At 43.9% G+C, this 17,914-nt stretch overlaps 1 protein-coding gene across 1 annotated transcript; it reads left to right on the top strand.

The window, feature by feature from the left end:
- Positions 1,626-14,569, top strand: LOC733579 (tripartite motif protein TRIM5). The gene is given in 8 exon segments (NM_001044532.1): positions 1,626-1,804; positions 6,015-6,490; positions 7,349-7,444; positions 8,079-8,309; positions 11,241-11,263; positions 12,498-12,598; positions 12,874-12,900; positions 13,117-14,569. Coding segments are annotated over 7 exon segments (1,479 nt in total). The 5' UTR covers positions 1,626-1,804; positions 6,015-6,067; the 3' UTR covers positions 13,695-14,569.

Below are 17,914 nucleotides of genomic sequence, written 5' to 3'. Positions count from 1 at the left end.
TTCCAGCTCTTTTCCCCTGTACTTATGGGGTAGAGTAGATGCAAACTATTATATTTAGAATGGGTAAGCCATCAGGTCCTACTGTACAGCTCAGGAAACTTCCAGTCTCTTGTGACGGAACATGATGGAAGATAATATGGGAAAAAGAAGGTATATCTATGCACGGCTGGGTCATTTTGCCGTACAGCAGAAATTAGCACAATACTGTAAATCAACTATATTTTAATTAAAAACGAGAAAAAAATAAAAAAATAAAAATAAACGTCTATAGGAAATGAGAAAAAAGAAATATATTTGTCTAAGGACCGGAGAAGAGCTAAAGCCCAGCTGAAGGAGGCCGGCAGGGCCGAAAAGTACAAATTCTTCCTCCTTCCACATTTTTGTTCTCTTCAGGCCCTTAGCAAATCGGCCCTTGCCCACCCACCTTGCGGACAGCAAACGACCTTACTGAGGGCACAGATGCAATTCTAATCTCATCTGGAAATGACACCCTCCCAGACACACCCAGAAAGCCGGTTGCATCTGGGAAGCCAATGATCCGGGCGAGTGGACTCCTAAAGTCAACCATCACACACATTTTCCTGCTGCCTTTTTATTACTCTAAGATCATGGGGATTATATGTTACATATTAGATGACGCAGCCCAGCAAATGGCACTTCATACAGTGTCATCTTTTTCAGCCTATTTAGCAAAAGGGTCCATGTGGCCACATGGCCTCCAGCTTCTGAAAGTCAGCTTTGGTGCCTTCCCACTCTGTGGTGGCCCCGCTAATGGGACCTGCCAGGACCCGGACTGGCCAGATTGGCTTAGTTCAGCTGGTGGACACATGCCGGGAGAGGGTGAGCCAGCACGGTTGCCTCCCGTGAGCCTAAGCCCTGAGTGCGGGTCTTCACTGGGTGAGGGGGGTACTTTCCTCCCCCTCTTGACAGATCGTGTGTAAAGACACAAGGCAAGGGGCTTGCGTGTGAAACTGCGTTGCTCAGGATGTCTCGTTATCCCGCGGATGGGTTAGTCTGAGGAGCCATGGGAACAACCTTCCGGGAGTAGCGCTGAGCTAAGGATAAAAATGCAGCCACTGGGGAGTTCCCGCTGTGGTACAGTGGGTTAAGAATCTTATAGCAGGAGTTCCCATTGTGGTGCAGCAGAAAAGAATCCGACCAGTATCCGTGAGGACGTGGGTTCAGTCCCTGGCCTCGCTCAGTGGGTCAGGGATCTGGTGTGGCCGTGAGCTGTGGTGCAAGAGAGCAGCTGTAGCTCTGATTCAAACCCTAGAGTGGGAACCTCCATATGCTGCAGGTGCAGCCCAAAAAGCAAAAAAAAAAAAAAAGAAAAACGAAAAAAGCAAAAAAGAATCCCATAGCAGCTTCTCAGGTCCCTGTGGCATGGGTATGGGTGGCAGGGCTGTGGCTCGGATTCAGGCCCTGACCTGGGAATTTCATGTGCTGTGGGTGTGGCCATAAACAAAACAACAACAGCAGCAGCAACAACAAAACCAGCCTGTGGCCCAGGCTCAGGCGCAAAAGCCTTGTCAAGTCTCAGGGACCCTCTGGGGAGGCCTGGCTTTGTCCTCTTGCTATACAGTTTCTCTTCTCCTTTCCTGCCCAAGCTCCACCTCCTAGAATTTAACTTTCGTTTTCCTTCAGCTGCCGCGGCAGGTCTTCTGGGTGGAGCCCGAGGTCAGTGAGTGGATCTGAGCCCATCTGCCCAGGCCCTCCGGTCCTTCTTCTCAGTATTGAAGAACACTGAGTGGTTGGTGGAAGGCAGAGTTGGGGAGACTCCGGAGGAAAACCTGAAGCTGCTTGGGTGAGTTGAACGGTTGTCTGGAGGCCGTTCCAGAGGGTGGAAAAAGCCCAGCTTGCAGGCTTCCTGCTGAGAGCAAGGCCGGACTGAAGGGCCCTCTGGGGGAGGGCGAGGCTTACAGGAAGGGAGGGGGGAAGGCAAGCCAGGCTTTGCTTGTTCCACGGAGGGACTGTGCATTTATCCAGGCCGGATCTACCCACCTGGCCTTCCTGGTCTGTACATGTGAATATGGCACCTTGCTGAAGACAGCCGGCATCCTTGACTGTTCAGAGCGAGAATGTGCCAGGAACCAGGGCAGGGGGGTCTTTGAGTCCTGATGGGTTAGTCCGTTGGTGTGACAGCATTTGCGCGGCGGGGGGGGGGGGTGGATTGGTTTCCATCCTCTTGGCCCCTCCGTGCTCGGGAGCCTAGTGGTGTGACTGTGGGCAGCTCTGCAGCCTCTTCTGTGTTCATGGGCTGGGACTTGAGGGGGATGAGAAATAATGGGAAGCCCCACCACCACAGGGGGAAGTAGCTCGCATCATGAACTGATAAAATGTCTGTCTCTGACCTTATTACTTATCAGTGGGTGACCTGGATGGTCGGCTTTGCAGCCAGGGGCGAACTAGGTGTTGCTTCTAGGCTATTTTCAGTATCTGCACCTTTAGCTAGCGTCTATTTCCCGTCCGTGTGCAGCCTCGTTCTTTGTCAGGGGCCCTTCCTGTGCAATGAACAGGGCACACAGGGAGACTCTCCGTAGTCTCGGTGTATCTCTATGTAGTTTCCATAGGTTCTCCTTTCCTTGTGCAGAAGAGCGAACTTTATCATTTGTCTCACACTGGAGTTCTTTCTTCTACCATTGAGCATGGGCAGCCGTCAAGACGTGAATATCTTCTGAGATCCCCCCTCTCTGTGTTGATGGTTTCTTAGCCTCATTTTCCTGGAGCCTCTGACAGAATTTCTCAACCTAGAAATTCAAGCTCCTCCTATTGAGTCCAGGTTGGAAAACGAACATGCTTGTAACTGTCATTCCGTGGTACCCACTCTAACCGACCACCAGCCGTGGTTTCCAATCGGGATTGCCGATCCTGCCCATGTAACCTCAAAAGACGTGAACTGCCAGGTTCCCTCGGGTTGACCCGGGGTTGCAGGACAGGAGGCACAGCAATGGCATGGCTGCCTCAGGTGAGCTCTCAGAGATGGTGCTTAAGTGGGTCAGGAGGTGAGTTTTCCCAGTCATCACAGCTTTGTAGGAAATAGACCAGATGCTTGTGTAACCAACTACTGGAGGTTAGAGAGGCCTAGTCCTGCGAAGGATGGGTTGCGTGGCCTCACAGCATGAGCACAGTTTCCAGGGGCTGACCTTTTCTTTCCCAAAAAAGACAGATTTGGCGGTAAGAGTCATAATCCTCTTGTGAAAAAAGGTCTACACTTGCCCACTGGCCTTTAAGATCTATATAGTCTTTGTAGCCCAAACGCACGTCACACATCAGGCTTGTTGTATTATCAACCATGTGGCCTCAAAGGCCACCGATCGTCCACTTGACTGTCACCCAGTAGGTTTCCAAGAAAAACAAAACAAATGAACAAAAGTTACGAGGAAGAGGGTAAACGCCAGTGTTATCTTTCCTGATGGGAAGAGTGAGCCCAGGCCTGAATTTAACCTTGTTCCCCCCCATGGACTCCAACACCCAGTCCCGTCCTTTTATATCTCTTCTGTCTCATCTGCTTCGCTGCATTGGCTTCCTCACCCCCCCGCCCCAGACGCTCACCAGCTCTGCCCTGAGCAGCTGTGCCTGCGTCCCACTCACCTTCCCAGCTCCACAATGGGACCGTCTAAGATCACAGCTCAAACATACTGCTAGTTAATGCCCCTACCTGTCTCCGGGGGGGAGACATTGATAACGTCCCCTTGCTCTTGGAAAAGAGTTTTTAAGTGGTACATAATTTAGTAAGCATCATATTTAAGGCCACTGTAGGCACTTGTGATACCAAAGGCCTGGGCCTTTTGTGCACACCAGCCACACTGGCATTTTGAAACGCCTGCAAGATGATATGTTTTCCAGCAACAGGTCGTTTCTTCGACCTAATATGTTTCTTCCTCACTCAGTCTTTGATTCCTTCATCTTTCTCTACCTTCAATTCAGTCGTTGCGTTTTCAAGTTGGAATTCTTGGATAATCCCTTATTTCCCCCACCCCCATCATCTGATCTCTGAACAACGTCAATCTAGTAGCATTTTCCACATCTGCTCTTTTGTATATGGACAGCCGAGCTTTAATCTACTACTAGTTTCCAGGTGAATCTCAGGTTAATAGTGGTTTACACCCTCTGTTGAGACTCGTCTTTCTGTTTATGGCTCTTGGTCCATTTGCCAGCATGGCATTCTTCTCAATGAGCATTTGTTAAGTGACCTTGTCTAATACTTGGAGGCTTTTTTTCTCGAGACCAGCATTCATTTCATCTGTAGTTCTGGTTTTTTTAAACACATCTGATGGACTTGATCTCATGAGGTCATTTATACCGTCTCCCTGCCCACTCTCCTTACGCATCTTTAGCCTCCTGTCGGTGTCGTTGGCGTGTTTCCAGGCCAAAGTGAGATCCATATCTACACATTCAAGACTTACCATTATCTTCCAGCTGAACTGGCCTCTTTGCTTCCCCACCCCCAGCCCCATCGCTCTGGGTATTAACTAGGTCCATGAAGCCAGCTCTCTTTGTCTTCGATTAACTTGGTGGGGTAGAAGACAGGCCTCTGAAAGAAGATCTCAAATATATGAGGTTCACCCTCATTCTGTCTATTGAAGGGCCACAGTCTTTGTAAGTCACTGTTTCTGTTTACATAAACCACAGTGTTTATTCTTACCATATGCGCAGACGCATTACCGTATATTATCTGTCCTGATAATAAATACCACTGCCAAAGTGCAGTAAATGATGACAATGGTTATAATTATGAATCTAAGTCATCGGAGAAGGTCTTTATGACAGGAGGCCATGTAGAGAGAGAGTTAACTGAATAGACTGAGTCACACTCTAGTCTAGTCAGAATGGTCATCGTTTAAAAGTCTATAAATAATAAATGCTGGTGAGGATGTGGAGAAAAGGGAACCCCCCACATTGTTGGTGAATGTAAATTGGTACAGCCACTATGGAGAACAGTCTGGAAGTTCCTTAAAAGACTGAATATAGGACGACCATATGATCAAGGAATCCCACACCTGGGCATATACCTATAGAAAACTCTAATTTGAAAAGATGCGTGCACCTCAGTGTTCATTGCAGCACAATTTACAATAGCCAAGACCCAGAAGAAACGTAAGTGTTCATCAACAGAGGCATGGATAAAGAAGATGTGGTACATGCATACAATGGAATATTACTCAGCCTTAAAAAAGAATGGTATCATGTTATTGGCAGCAACATGGACGGACCTAGAGTTTATCATGTTAAGTGCATAAAGCAGACAGATAAAGAGAAATACCATATGATATCGCTGTAAGTGGGATATAAAAAGATGATACAAATGAACTTATTTACAAAACAGAATAGACGTCCAGACATAAGAAGCAAACTTAAGTTATCAAAGGGGATAGTGGGGCATGGGACAGAGTGGGGATGCATTAGGAGTTTGGACTTAACGTATACACCCTATTATATAGAAAATGAGTAAACAACAAGGACATTTTATACACACACACACACACATACACACGCACACATATATGTATGTGTGACTGAATTACTTTGCTGTACACTTGAAACTAACACAACACTGTAAATTAACTATACCTCAATTAAAAAAAAAAACATGAAAAGAGTGAGTCATATGAATACACCATGCTGAGAGAAGAACAGGTTTAAAAACCCAAAGGCATAAGTGGTCTGGGGCTTTTTAGGTTGAGGATGTGTTTTCGCATGGAGGAGAAAAAGCAGAACAGATGGTAACCGGTCGTACAAGGATCTTGGGAGGAAAAGACCACTTTTTTTTTTTTTTAATTAAAGAAGATAACAGTTGTGGAAGAGATAAGGATGGATGGAATTTGTCATGTGACAGGAACCAGGAGTAAGGTGTTTGGAATTACCATGAAAAGTCATCTCACCGAACCAAGAAGCTCCTTTCTTCATTTCGCCATATTTTCTTTTTTGTCCTTCACTATTTCCTTCACACAACTGGTGTTGTGTTATTTCTGCCTTTCTTATTTTAGTCCCTTGTCCCTTTTCCAATCACGCAGGGACGTGTGAGCAAGAGAATCCTAGAAGCTGGGACGAGCAGGAGCCCGCTGCCATGGCTTCAGGCATCCTGGAGAACATACGGGAGGAGGTGACCTGCCCCATTTGCCTGGAGCTTCTCAAAGAACCTCTGAGCCTTGACTGTGGCCACAGCTTCTGCCAAGACTGCCTGACTGTAAACAGCAAGAAGTCCATGATGGGCCTGGAAGGGAAGAGCAACTGCCCTGTGTGCAGAGTCAGTTACCAGCCTGGGAACCTGCGACTTAATAGGCATGTGGCCAACATAGTGGAGAGGCTTAGGAAGGTCTCGCTGAGCCCGGAGGTGGAGCAGAAGGGAAATCTCTGTGTACACCATGAAGAGAAACTCCTGTTCTTCTGTAAGGAGGATGGGAAGGTCATTTGCTGGATCTGCGAGCGATCTCAACAGCACTGTGATCACCAGACCTTCCTCGTGGAGGAGGTTGCCCAGGAGTACCAGGTAGGAGGCCAGGGTGGAAGAAGCGCAGGCAGAAAGCGGTGCTTGATGGCAAATCCCCGCTCTGCATTGGCCTTAATTTACCTGGTCGCCATCGGCCTGAAGCCTGTGATCTCTTTTCTGCCTTTGCTCACTTTCTAATGTCTGAGGGATATTTTTGTGCATTGCACCCAATTACAAAAGTATAACCCTCCATATAGAACCTTAGGCAGAAGTACGTATTAATGTAGCTTGTGCCAACTTCGTGGAGATCTGGAGCCCTAGAAAAGCTCTTATTCTCTCTCTCTCTCTCTTTTTTTTTTTTTTTTTGGTCTTTTTGCCATTTTCTTGGGTTGCTCCCGCGGCATATGGAGGTTCCCAGGCTGGGGTCGAATCGGAGCTGTAGCCGCCGGCCTACACCAGAGCCACAGCAACGCCAGATCCGAGCTGCGTCTTCGACCTACACCACAGCTCATGGCAACGCCCGATCCTTAACCCACTGAGCAAGGGCAGGGATCCAACCCACAACCTCATGGTTCCTAGTCAGATTCGTTAACCACTGAGCCACGACGGGAACTCCCAGCTCTTATTCTCCTTTAAACAGGAGGGGAGACTAGGACACTGGGTGGATTGAGCGGTAGGTTGTGTCCTTGCTGCAGGATCAGGTTTCTTCTTTGGCCAAAGGATGGTGACTTCCATCCCTTGAGTCCTAAAGAACACTTTCCCCACCTCGGGTTTGCTTCCAGGTGATAGCTGCTCGTTGCTGTTTTCACAGCTTCTGTCCCCACAGCTTCTGTCCCCACCTCATGTCGCCACCATTGATCCCCTCCAGCGATGCTAAAAAGCCCATAGCTTGACTCTGCTGTGATTCTTTTCTCATAGAAGAAACTCCAGGATGCTCTGGAGAGGCTGCAGGAGGAGCAGAAGGAAGCTGAGAAGCTGGAAGCGCAAGTCAGAGAAGAGGTCTCTGCTTGGAAGGTAGGAGCAGACACTTCCTGAGGGCATTGGGTCAATCCCCAGGCGGGTCCTTGGGTTAGTCACAGCGAGCTGCCTTCCTCTTGGTTCCCTGACAGCTAAGTCCTTGGACTAGTGGTTCATCCTTCCTCTGATAGGGGTGGGGGCTGAAGAGTGAACATAGCGCAAATGATCACGGATATTTGAAAGGGGCTATTCATAGAGAGGGACCCTCCCGTGCGGATGACTTGTGAATTTCAGACACACTCCCCACGTGTGTTTTAGCCTTTGCCTCTTCTACGGGAGACACTTGGCGATGGCTCGTGATTCTGTCCTCTGTGTCCCATGTGGGCAGAGGGATGCTGGGAGGGGGTCAGGAGTAATACGGGGAGGCATGAGCATCCTGGACGGCTGTCAAAGCCGAGCCACTCCCAGGGACCCCATTCTGGCTCTGAGCTGACCTCAGCAACACAGACTTGGGGCCATTGTTTTGGTGTGTGATGGAGAGACAGGAAGGAAAAGTCGCTGCCCCAAGAGTTGCTTCCCTCCTTCTAGCTCCCTTCACGGTGGCCGCTTCCCCAGTGGAGGGGCTCTTCCTCTGCTCCCAGTCTCAGTCCGATAGTCCCCAAACCCTGCTCTCTCTTTCTCATTCCTGAAGAATCAAATACAAAGTGAGCAACAAAATGTCCAGGCAGAGTTTATGCGACTGAGAGGGATCCTGGAAAATGAGGAGCTGAAGGAAATGCAGATGCTGAAGGACGAGGAGAAAGTTATTCTGAGTGACCTGGCAGACTCCAAGGATGAGCTGGCCCAGCAGACCCAGCTGGTGGGAGAGCTCATCTCGGAGGTGGAGCGTCGTTTGCTGGGGTCCAAACTGGAGATGCTGCAGGTAAGACTGGGGAAGAAGCCCCAGCGTCTGGGAGATGAGCGAAATGCACCCCAGGTGCCTTTCTTCTCTCCTCTGTTGCCCTCTTCTTTCTGCTGCTGTCACTAACGTTGCTTTGAGCCTTTCATGCAACTATTTCAATGGTTATAGGACTAACTGAATGTATGACTTGTGTGAGTTTAGAGGGGGAATAACAAAGGAAACTTACTTTTTATTATTTGTACCCATCTCAGTGCGAACGTTGGACTGTCGAGAGAAGGTTCATTGTGTTCAGTGACTTTTCTGTACAACCTTGTTGTCTCTGATCTAGTGTTAAGCATTTATCAGGCACCTTCTCATGATCTGTCAGAGTCACAGACAAACAAATGCACTTCAGATTCCAGGAGGGCTTTTTTCCCTCATTGTGTGGTGGTTTTCTCCCTCTTTCTCTAGTTCTGAAGCCAGTTTATGAAGAACTATTATTTATTCTTCAAATGCTTAATAGAATTCACCAGAGAAGCCATCCACTCTGGGTTTTATTTATTGGAAAGGTTCAGATATAGATATAGATATAGTTATAGTTACAGCTATAGATATAGTTATAGATATAGATATAGGAAAGATTCATATTTATTACTTGTTTTAGAATTATTTAGATTTTTTGCATTCAAGTCTGTTTTCGCATGTCTTTGTAGGAATTTATCCATTTCTATCTAAGTTGCCTGACTTGTAGAAATAAAGTTAGCAGTGGTAACCCCTTATTAGCCCTTTAATGTCAGTAATAGTCAGAATAATTTCCTCTCTTTTATTCCCGATGTTGGTGATTTGCTCTTTGACTTTTTTCTTACTCAGTTTATTTATGTTTTGTCAATTTTATTAATTTTTTCAAAAACATACTAATGTTTTGTTGATTTTTATCTATTTTGTTCACTTTCTTATTCATCTATTTCTGCTCTCGAAGTTATTGTTTTCTTTGTGTGTGTATACACACTTGTGCATGTGTGTTTGTGTGTGCTGATTTAATTTCTGTTTCTTAGTTGCTTGACGTGAAAACTTAGTAGATCACTGATTTGAGACTTTTCTGATATATGTTTAATGATATAAATGCATTGTATTCATACTTTTCCATACATTTTGATTACTTAGTTTTTATTTTCATTCATTTCAACTTATTTTCAATTTTCCAATGTATTTTTTGTTGTTGTTGTTGTTAAACCCAGGATATTTTAAAGAGTGTTGTTAATTAGAAATAAGGAGTTCCCGTCGTGGCGCAGTGGTTAACGAATCCGACTAGGAACCATGAGGTTGCGGGTTCGGTCCCTGCCCTTGCTCAGTGGGTTAACGATCCAGCGTTGCCGTGAGCTGTGGTGTAGGTTGCAGACGCGGCTCGGATCCCGCGTTGCTGTGGCTCTGGCGTAGGCCGGAGGCTACAGCTCCGATTCGACCCCTAGCCTGGGAACCTCCATATGCCGCGGGAGCGGCCCAAGAAATAGCAACAACAACAACAACAAAAGACAAAAAGACAAAAGACAAAAAAAAAAAAAAAGAAATAATTGGTGATTTCTGAGTTTTACTTCTCCTATGGATTTCAAATTTAATTCTGCTGTAATCAGAGAACATAAATTTTATTATTTTAAACTTTTAAATTCACTGATAATTGTTTATAGCCTAAAAGTTGAAATCTGCAACTCTTATTGAATTGTGTATTTTTCCTTTTAATTTTTTTCTGTATATTGTGAAGTTTTCTGCTGCTAGGTGCATGTGCTTTTATAATTGGTATATATATATATATATAGTCTTTTGTCTTTTTAGGGCTGAACCCATGGCATATGGAAGTTTAGGGATCGAATCCCAGGTGAAGCTGCCGGCCAACGCCACAGCCACAGCAAGGCCAGATCCGAGCCACGTCTGCGACCTACACCACAGCTCATGGCAACACCAGATCCTTAACCCACTGAGAGAGGCCAGGGATCAAACCTGCAACCTCATAGTTACTAGTCAGATTCGTTTCCGCTGCGCCACAATGGGAACTCCTAATTGGCATATATTTTTGATATACTGAATCTTTTATCACTATAAAATTTCCCTCTCACTCTCTCATAATATTTACTGTCTTAATGTCTATTTTGTCGAATGCTCATATAAACTCTTGAAATTTCTTACAGTTACAGACCATATGGTATATAATTTTCTATCTTTTTACTTTTGCCTTTTGTACCTTTCAATCTAAATTAGGTTTCTTATAGATAACCTAATTTAGATAGATAATGATATAAATGCATTGTATTAATACTTTTCTTTTTTATTTAAAAAATACTTCTTTTTTATCCCATCCCAAAACCTCTGACTTTTCATCGGGGTATTAAAACAATAACATTTAATGCAGTTATTATTGACATATTTAAATTTTACTCTTTGCTTCCTATATGGCTGTTCTGGTTTTCATTTTTCTCCTTAACTAGCTTCTTTTGTGTTCAACAGATATTTCTGTCATGAAATTGAAGTTTTCCTATTTCTAATGGTATTATTTTAGTTTTTTCCCTAGTCATTGCTCTAATGATTAAAATATGTTTCCTGTCCTACCATGATCTTCTTCAAAGTGATGCTAACTTAGTTCCAGTAGAAACAGAAACTTCCTCCCCCATTGCTTCATTTCCTTCCAGCAAAAACACAGTGAAGATTTAATACAGGCCCCCGATCCTACAGGCTAATGCCTGCAGGAGCCTGTAGGCATCTAAACTTTTTGGAATAATTGGACATGAAGTTCTCTTTTCTTCTGGAGTTCGTATCAGTAAATTCATGTTTCTTTCATGAACTTAGGATCAAGTGAATATAGGTGGAATAACTAGAAATGGAGAAAGACACAGACCCCAATCAGGGGCTGATGAGAATTGACAAAGCTTTGTAACTGTGGGGACCTATAACTTGACTCATGTTTTCCTCTTTTCTTACTAGGATGTGAATGACATCTTGAAAAGGTATGTGTGAGAGACCAGAGATGGTCCTTATGTGCTGTGAAAATAATTTAAAGCCACTGGAGTTATCTGGTGATCAATGGAAATAAAACAATGTTCAGGGCAGAAAAATGGGCATTTAGATTCACCTCAAGTTTCTGTTGGTAAATCATGGCCAGGTTGTTCCATAAGTATCGAGAGTGGACTAGATTGTATTAAAGAGTTTGCTCGTGGGAAGTTGCAGAGTTTGTTTCAGTAGCAGTATTAGGATAAGGCATTGCAGTTTCAGAACCCTGTGGCCTCCAGTGCTTAATTCACACTGGGTGTCATTATCTGGCTCGGGTTCCCATATTTAATAGGTGCTCAACTTGTCGTGGGAAGGTCAAGTCCTCTTATCTACCCTGCACCCAGCGTTGGAGACAGCGCCTTTATGCTTAAATTTAAAGCTCATAGAGGAGACCAGGTCCTTCTATATCTTTCCGTTTAGATTTCTAAAAACAGACTTTTCTCAGGAAATATTTTGACTCTGTTGCAAACGATTGCTCCATCTTGGTCACATATTCAAGAAACCAGAACAGAAAGTCCATATCCTTGTATATGAATTTTCACCCCCCCCCCCCCGGCAGCATCATGATCTTAACAAACATGTGAATTTCAGACCATTGCTAGTTTAGTATTCCCAGCGTTTTCTCTCCCAACTTTTTTGAACCGTTCCCAGAGAATCTGAAATCTTAGATTATTCCAAGAGCCTCCCTCAGGAGGAACAAACTTCAAAGATCTTGGGATGCTCCGGACAGTATTCCCATATGCAGTATGCCTCAAGCATCCGGGATCCACATCCTGCAACCTCACTTTCCGATCATCTTCCTGGAAACCCACTCCCGGAAATCCAGGCTTTTCCACAAATTCTTTTTTTTTAAGGTACCAACGTTTTATTTAGTTAAGTCCACGATTTCATATAATGTCTTACGATTTCTAGATGCTCAAGAGAGAAAGGTTCATAATGATTTCATTTTGGAAGGAAGAAACTGTCCTTCTGACAGGTCAAGCCTTCGCCAGGTCACACAGTGGGTACCTGGGGAGGTGGCCATGAGCTCATTTCTTCTGCATCCAAGGTCTGGGTCCACTCTCTCCTCTCTCAGGGTCTCCAGGAAGACAGTTCAAGTGCATCGATAGGGCGAAAATACTGTATGTGAGTGGATTTAGGTTCGAGGGGCCAAAAGTCAGAGGGGTCGGGGTCGATTTTTGTCATCCTTAGGAGTGAGACTTTGACGCTGAAGAAGCCAAAAGCTTTCCCCAAAGAACAAAGGAGAGTGTTTCGAGCTCCTGACCTGAGGGAGATACTGTGTGTCTTTAACAGTAAGGAGAGCTGCCCCTCGTGGGTGTCGGTGGGATGCTGGTGATGGCCGGGGAACATGGGAAGGAGGCTAGGAGTTCCGCCTGTGGTCGGAGACAAGGAAGCCCAGATGCCATGTGCTGATGAGATGCTCCTATTTAGTGGGGAGTGACCACGGGCTTGTTCCATCCTCTTTTTCACCAGTTTACTGCCTCGTTATAGTCCTTCCCTTAACTGAGAGAGGATTTCAGGGCTGAGTCCTTGGCCTGTTTAATACTGTGGATTTTTGTCCTTTCAGAGCTGACGGATGTGCGGCGTTACTGGGGTAAGCAGAAATTACAATTTCGATGAGCCCCCTAGTCTCATTCCCTTGTAGGATTTTTTGCTTTTTAGTAGGTCTCATGTTTTAAGCACCATATTTCTCGTCCCAGCATACACGAACATATTATCTTTCCACTTAAGTTATTCCAAAGACCCCTTTCACTATGTCACAAATAAAACTACATCAGAGCCTTCACCCAACCCTATAATTTTTCTACAGTTCACGTGACCCTGAATAATCTCAAGATTAAATCGGATGTCACCATTTCTGTGGATAGGAGACAAGTGAGATACGCGCGCAAATTTGGACTAAGCAGTACATGTCCGAACGGTGATTTTGAAGATTGTAGTGTCCTGGGCTACCCACTAATTTCGTCAGGGAAACATTATTGGGAGGTAGACGTGTCGGGGAAGAGAGCCTGGATCTTGGGGGTGTATGGTAGGAAACTCTCCAATTGTTTGTTTTGTTTCAGTAAAAGTAATCAACATCCTTACTGGAGATATAAACCAAAATATGGCTACTGGGTTATATGGTTAAATGATAAGGGTGAATATAATACTTTTGAGGAGTCTTCCTCCTCGGATTCCGGGCCCTTAACCCTCTCTCTTGGTGTTCCTCCCCGTCGTATTGGGGTTTTCCTGGAGTATGAAGCCGGCACTGTCTCATTTTTCAACATCACAAACCATGGCAGTCTCATCTATAGATTCTCTTCATGTCCCTTTTCTCAGGCGACATTTCCGTATTTCAACCCTATGAAATGTCACATCCCCATGATTCTGTGCTCGCCGGGCTCTTGAACCCTCTTGCATCCACACCCACTTCTCAGTAATGCCTCTTGCTGCGGGTGCTTCTTACCTGCCTGAGCTCATCAGCGCCGTTGTCCCTTTATCCTTGATGCCTCCCTGTTTTCCACTGGACTGTCCTTCATTCATCAATAGGGTATATGGTTTGCCTTGAGTCATACTTTTCTCAATATCATGTTTGCATGAGGAGAAAATCTTAATCCATCATTTTCCAAGGGAAAATGAGTGATGCCTCATAAAGAAAGAGCAGTATTGAGGTAGCACCTCTGCCAAATTACCATCTCATTTCCAAGAGTAGAAGTTTTGTGTCCAGAATATCTAAGTCCAAGTTCTGTCTTGCTACATGTTAGCGGTATAACCTTGAATAACATTCCTAAGCATCGTGTTTATTTTCCTAATGTAATCTTGGTATCAAAACTGCACCATACATGTAATCATGGTGAAAATATAAATGCTATTAAGTGTAAAGCATATAAGTGTCTCAAGTTAATAATAAATATGAGCTCTCTATATTGATAACTGAAAAATGTAACCTGTATCAGTCTCTTATTAAAAACAGGCTTGTGCTTTCAGGAGCTCAAGGGTTCTTTTTACTGAAGTCTCATTTTTCAGGTCCCAGATATTCCTGTGTTCCTGTCAGGTCTACTTCAGCCACCCCTGTTGGTGAAAAGCATGTGTATGCATTTGTGTGATCATAGAATTTTAGTACAATTCTGATGTTGCTATATACTGCCCCTTATCAAGTAAAGTAATTTCTGTGGGATCCAGGATCAAGTTTTTAAAAAAAAATACAAAATTTACCTTATGTAGTACTGTGAAAATTAAACAACAAAGCATTTTCAATAAATCCTATAATTTCTGCAGTCCAATATGGTGTCTCTTCATTTTTTTGGCTCCCTCTCCCTGTCCCAGGAATAAATCACTTTAAGAATCCATATCGGTTTATTTTCAACATATTACTCTTGTGATGTGTTAAGAACTAAAATAATTTGATTAAAAATTACAATTCTCTCTACCCATGACAATTTCAAACAACTCAAACAAATAATCCAAAAATTTTTAGGGAGGAGAAGAAGATCCTGAATGGCCCAAGCAGTCTTGAGAAAAAATTACAAAGCTGGAGGTATCCTGTTCCCTGACTTTAGACTGTACCACCAAGTTACAAGAACTAAAACAGTATGATACTGGCACAACAGTGGGCATATATATCAATGGGACATAATAGACTTCCTCAAAATAAACCCAGGCACTTGTGATCAATTAATCTATGGCAAAAGAGGTAAACATATATGATGGAAAAAAAAAAAAAACCCAGTATCTTCAATAAGTGGTGCTGGGAAAAACTGGACAGCTTTCATGTAAAAGGATGAAATTAGAGCATTTTGTCACACCATATACAAAAATAAACTCAAAGTGGTGAAAGACCTACATGTAAGACTGAAAGCATAAACTTCTTAAAAGAAAACGTAAACACAAAGAGCCCTACTCAGTATCATGCGTGTACATGCATAAGTGAATCACTCTGTTGTGCAGGAGAAATTATCGCAACATTGTAAATCACTATGCTTCAATAAACTTAAAAAAAGAAAACACAGGCAGACACGCTTTGACGTCAGTGGTAGCAATATTTTGGGGGATCTGTCTCCTAGAGCAAAGGAAAGAAAAGCAAAACTAAGCAAATGGGACCTAACTAGGCTTAAAAGCTTTTACAGCTTAGAAAACTACTGACAAAATGAAAGAGAACCTAGACATGGGAGGAGACAGACATTTGCAAGCGATCGGTCTGGTAGGTTGTTAATGCCCAAAATATATCAACATCTCATACAACTCGATATCAAAACAAACAACCCAATCAAAAAGTAGGCAGGAGACCTGGACAGGCCTTTCTCCAGAGATGACTTCCAGATGGCCAACAGGCTCGTAAAAAGATGTTCAGCTAATCATCAGAGAAATGTAAATTGAAACCACAGGAGATGACATCACACATTCAGCAGAAGGACCATCATCAACAAGCAGAGGAAGGGAGAAGAGGAGAGTCCGAGGACAACGTGAGACTGGAAGAAGGGCAGAAGGAGCACTGATGGCTTCGAAGGTGGAGGAAGGCCACTCCTGGATGCTGGAAAAAGCAGGGAAACAGATTAATTTCAGAAAAGACTGAGCCTTCTCAACATGCTGAAGTTAACTCGGTGAGACTCATGCCAGAATTCTGAATTACAAAAACTGTAAAGATAAAAAACTTGTGTTAATTTAAGCCATGAAGTCTGTTTCAGCAGGTATAGAAAACAAGTATTCTGCATCCAACAAAAAAGGGTATTTGTATTTTTAAGAACGTATGGCTATCTTCACCTATTATTGAGGAGTTTAAAAGAAGACTACATTAATGCTAGCATATATCATATTTATATTGTAACACAAATATACAGTATTATAAACAAAGTATTTCCATATTGATATATATATGTAGATTCAATGCAATCTAGATAAAAACTCTGTGTGTGTGTGTGTGTTTGTAAGTTGAGAAACTGCTTATGAAACTTTCTTGGCAATACAAAGTGCTACAAATGGTTAAAAATTTTTGGAAGAAAAAGATGGAAAGCTTACATTCCAATATCAGGACTAGAAAATTTTAATTGTGAATGTATAATACTGGCACAAGTTTATATACCTAGACTAATTAAAGAAAAGCACAAGCATAGGAACCTTTTGAAGCCTCTGAGAATTCTGTCTCAACTGACTGTGTCCAAATTGTCTGGACCGAATCCCCTAGGGATTCAATATGCAAACCACCAAGCTACACTCCGTCTCAAGGGAGAAGAGTTAATATAGTTGATTTTCATCCTTGTCTGGGAAGGGGAAATGGAAAGGCCCATATAGCCTGAGTTCTGTCTCCTGGGAGAACAAGAAAATGCATAAATGTTATCTTTCAGCTCTTCCAGAATCTCTTCCAACCTAAAATTTTACTTGCTCCCTTCACACTGACACTTCCCACTACTCCTGTAAAGCAAGAGACAGAAACCATTTTGGTGAGTTGCAAACTATAATTAATTGGGGAGAAGAAAAATCCTACAGTGGTTTTGCGATTTTTATCAAATAACGTAGCCTCCAGTTTGTTTAGTGTCCAAATAGGGGCTGTGCCCTGGAGGACATGGATCTGGGGGAAAGATGTTCGGACATCAATGATTCCACAATAAGAAGACAGTTCCTGGTAGGAAACTATTGATCTCAAATGCAGACCAACTGCTGCGATAGGTGACAACCAGGAATTCCCAAGGAAAGACACGCTCATTGGGGAAAAGGCTGAGGTCAGAACAGGTTTTGAGTAAAGCAGCCGACCTTGATAGGGATGTTTCCTTTTTGATCTCCCTTTGTAGTTTTTTTTTTTTTTCTTGTTTTTTTTTTTTTGTTTTTTTGTCTTTTCTAGGGCCACTCCCGCGGCATGTGGAGATTCCCAGGCTTAGGGGTCCAATCGGAGCTGTAGCCACCGGCCTACGCCAGAGCCACAGCAACTCGGGATCCGAGCTGTGTCTGCAACCTACACCACAGCTCAGGGCAACGCCGGATCATCAACCCACTAAGCAAGGCCAGGGATCAAACCCGCAACCTCATGGTTCCTAGTCGGATTCGCTAACCACTGTGCCACGACGGGAAATCCCTCCCTTTGTAGTTCTAATGATTAGGAGTTTATTTTTATCCCTTTATTTTTTTTCCTGTGATCCTGAAGAATTGTGCTTTGTGTCAGGAGGCAGTGAGTCTGAACTCAACGAGGGTCTGAGCTGCTGTATTACTGAAATTACCCAGATATTTGGGGGGGTTCTCTGATATTTGGGGGTGCTCTTTATGCCGCAGGAGATGGTTTGGCTGCTGTCTTTATTATAATAAGCTGCCCATAGGAGTTCAGTCTGCATCAGCTCTGGAGATGAAACTTAGAACATACACCCGAAGGGGCAGAGAGCTGCCTGTGGACAGTGGGAACGAATGACATTCCTGCTAAGTGGATGTTTTGTTCATTTTGGTTAATTAAGGGCTCTGGCAATCACAAAACCATCGCCTAAGTGAGAGAAGCACGCTATGCAAAACTTTGACCTGGGTTCTGGCAGAGCTATTACAAAATCTTCCATGTCTCAATCTATTCTTCCTTCCTCAAGAACAAAATTATAAATATCTGCCAAATGCAGTAATAGGGAGCTATCATAGCTTGTTCACAAAACCACATC

This window comes from Sus scrofa, chromosome 9, assembly GCF_000003025.6.
Source record: "Sus scrofa isolate TJ Tabasco breed Duroc chromosome 9, Sscrofa11.1, whole genome shotgun sequence".
NCBI classification, from domain to species: Eukaryota; Metazoa; Chordata; class Mammalia; order Artiodactyla; family Suidae; genus Sus; species Sus scrofa.
The sequence above is the reverse complement of the archived record's forward strand: the minus strand, read 5'-3'. Positions and strand labels throughout refer to the sequence as shown.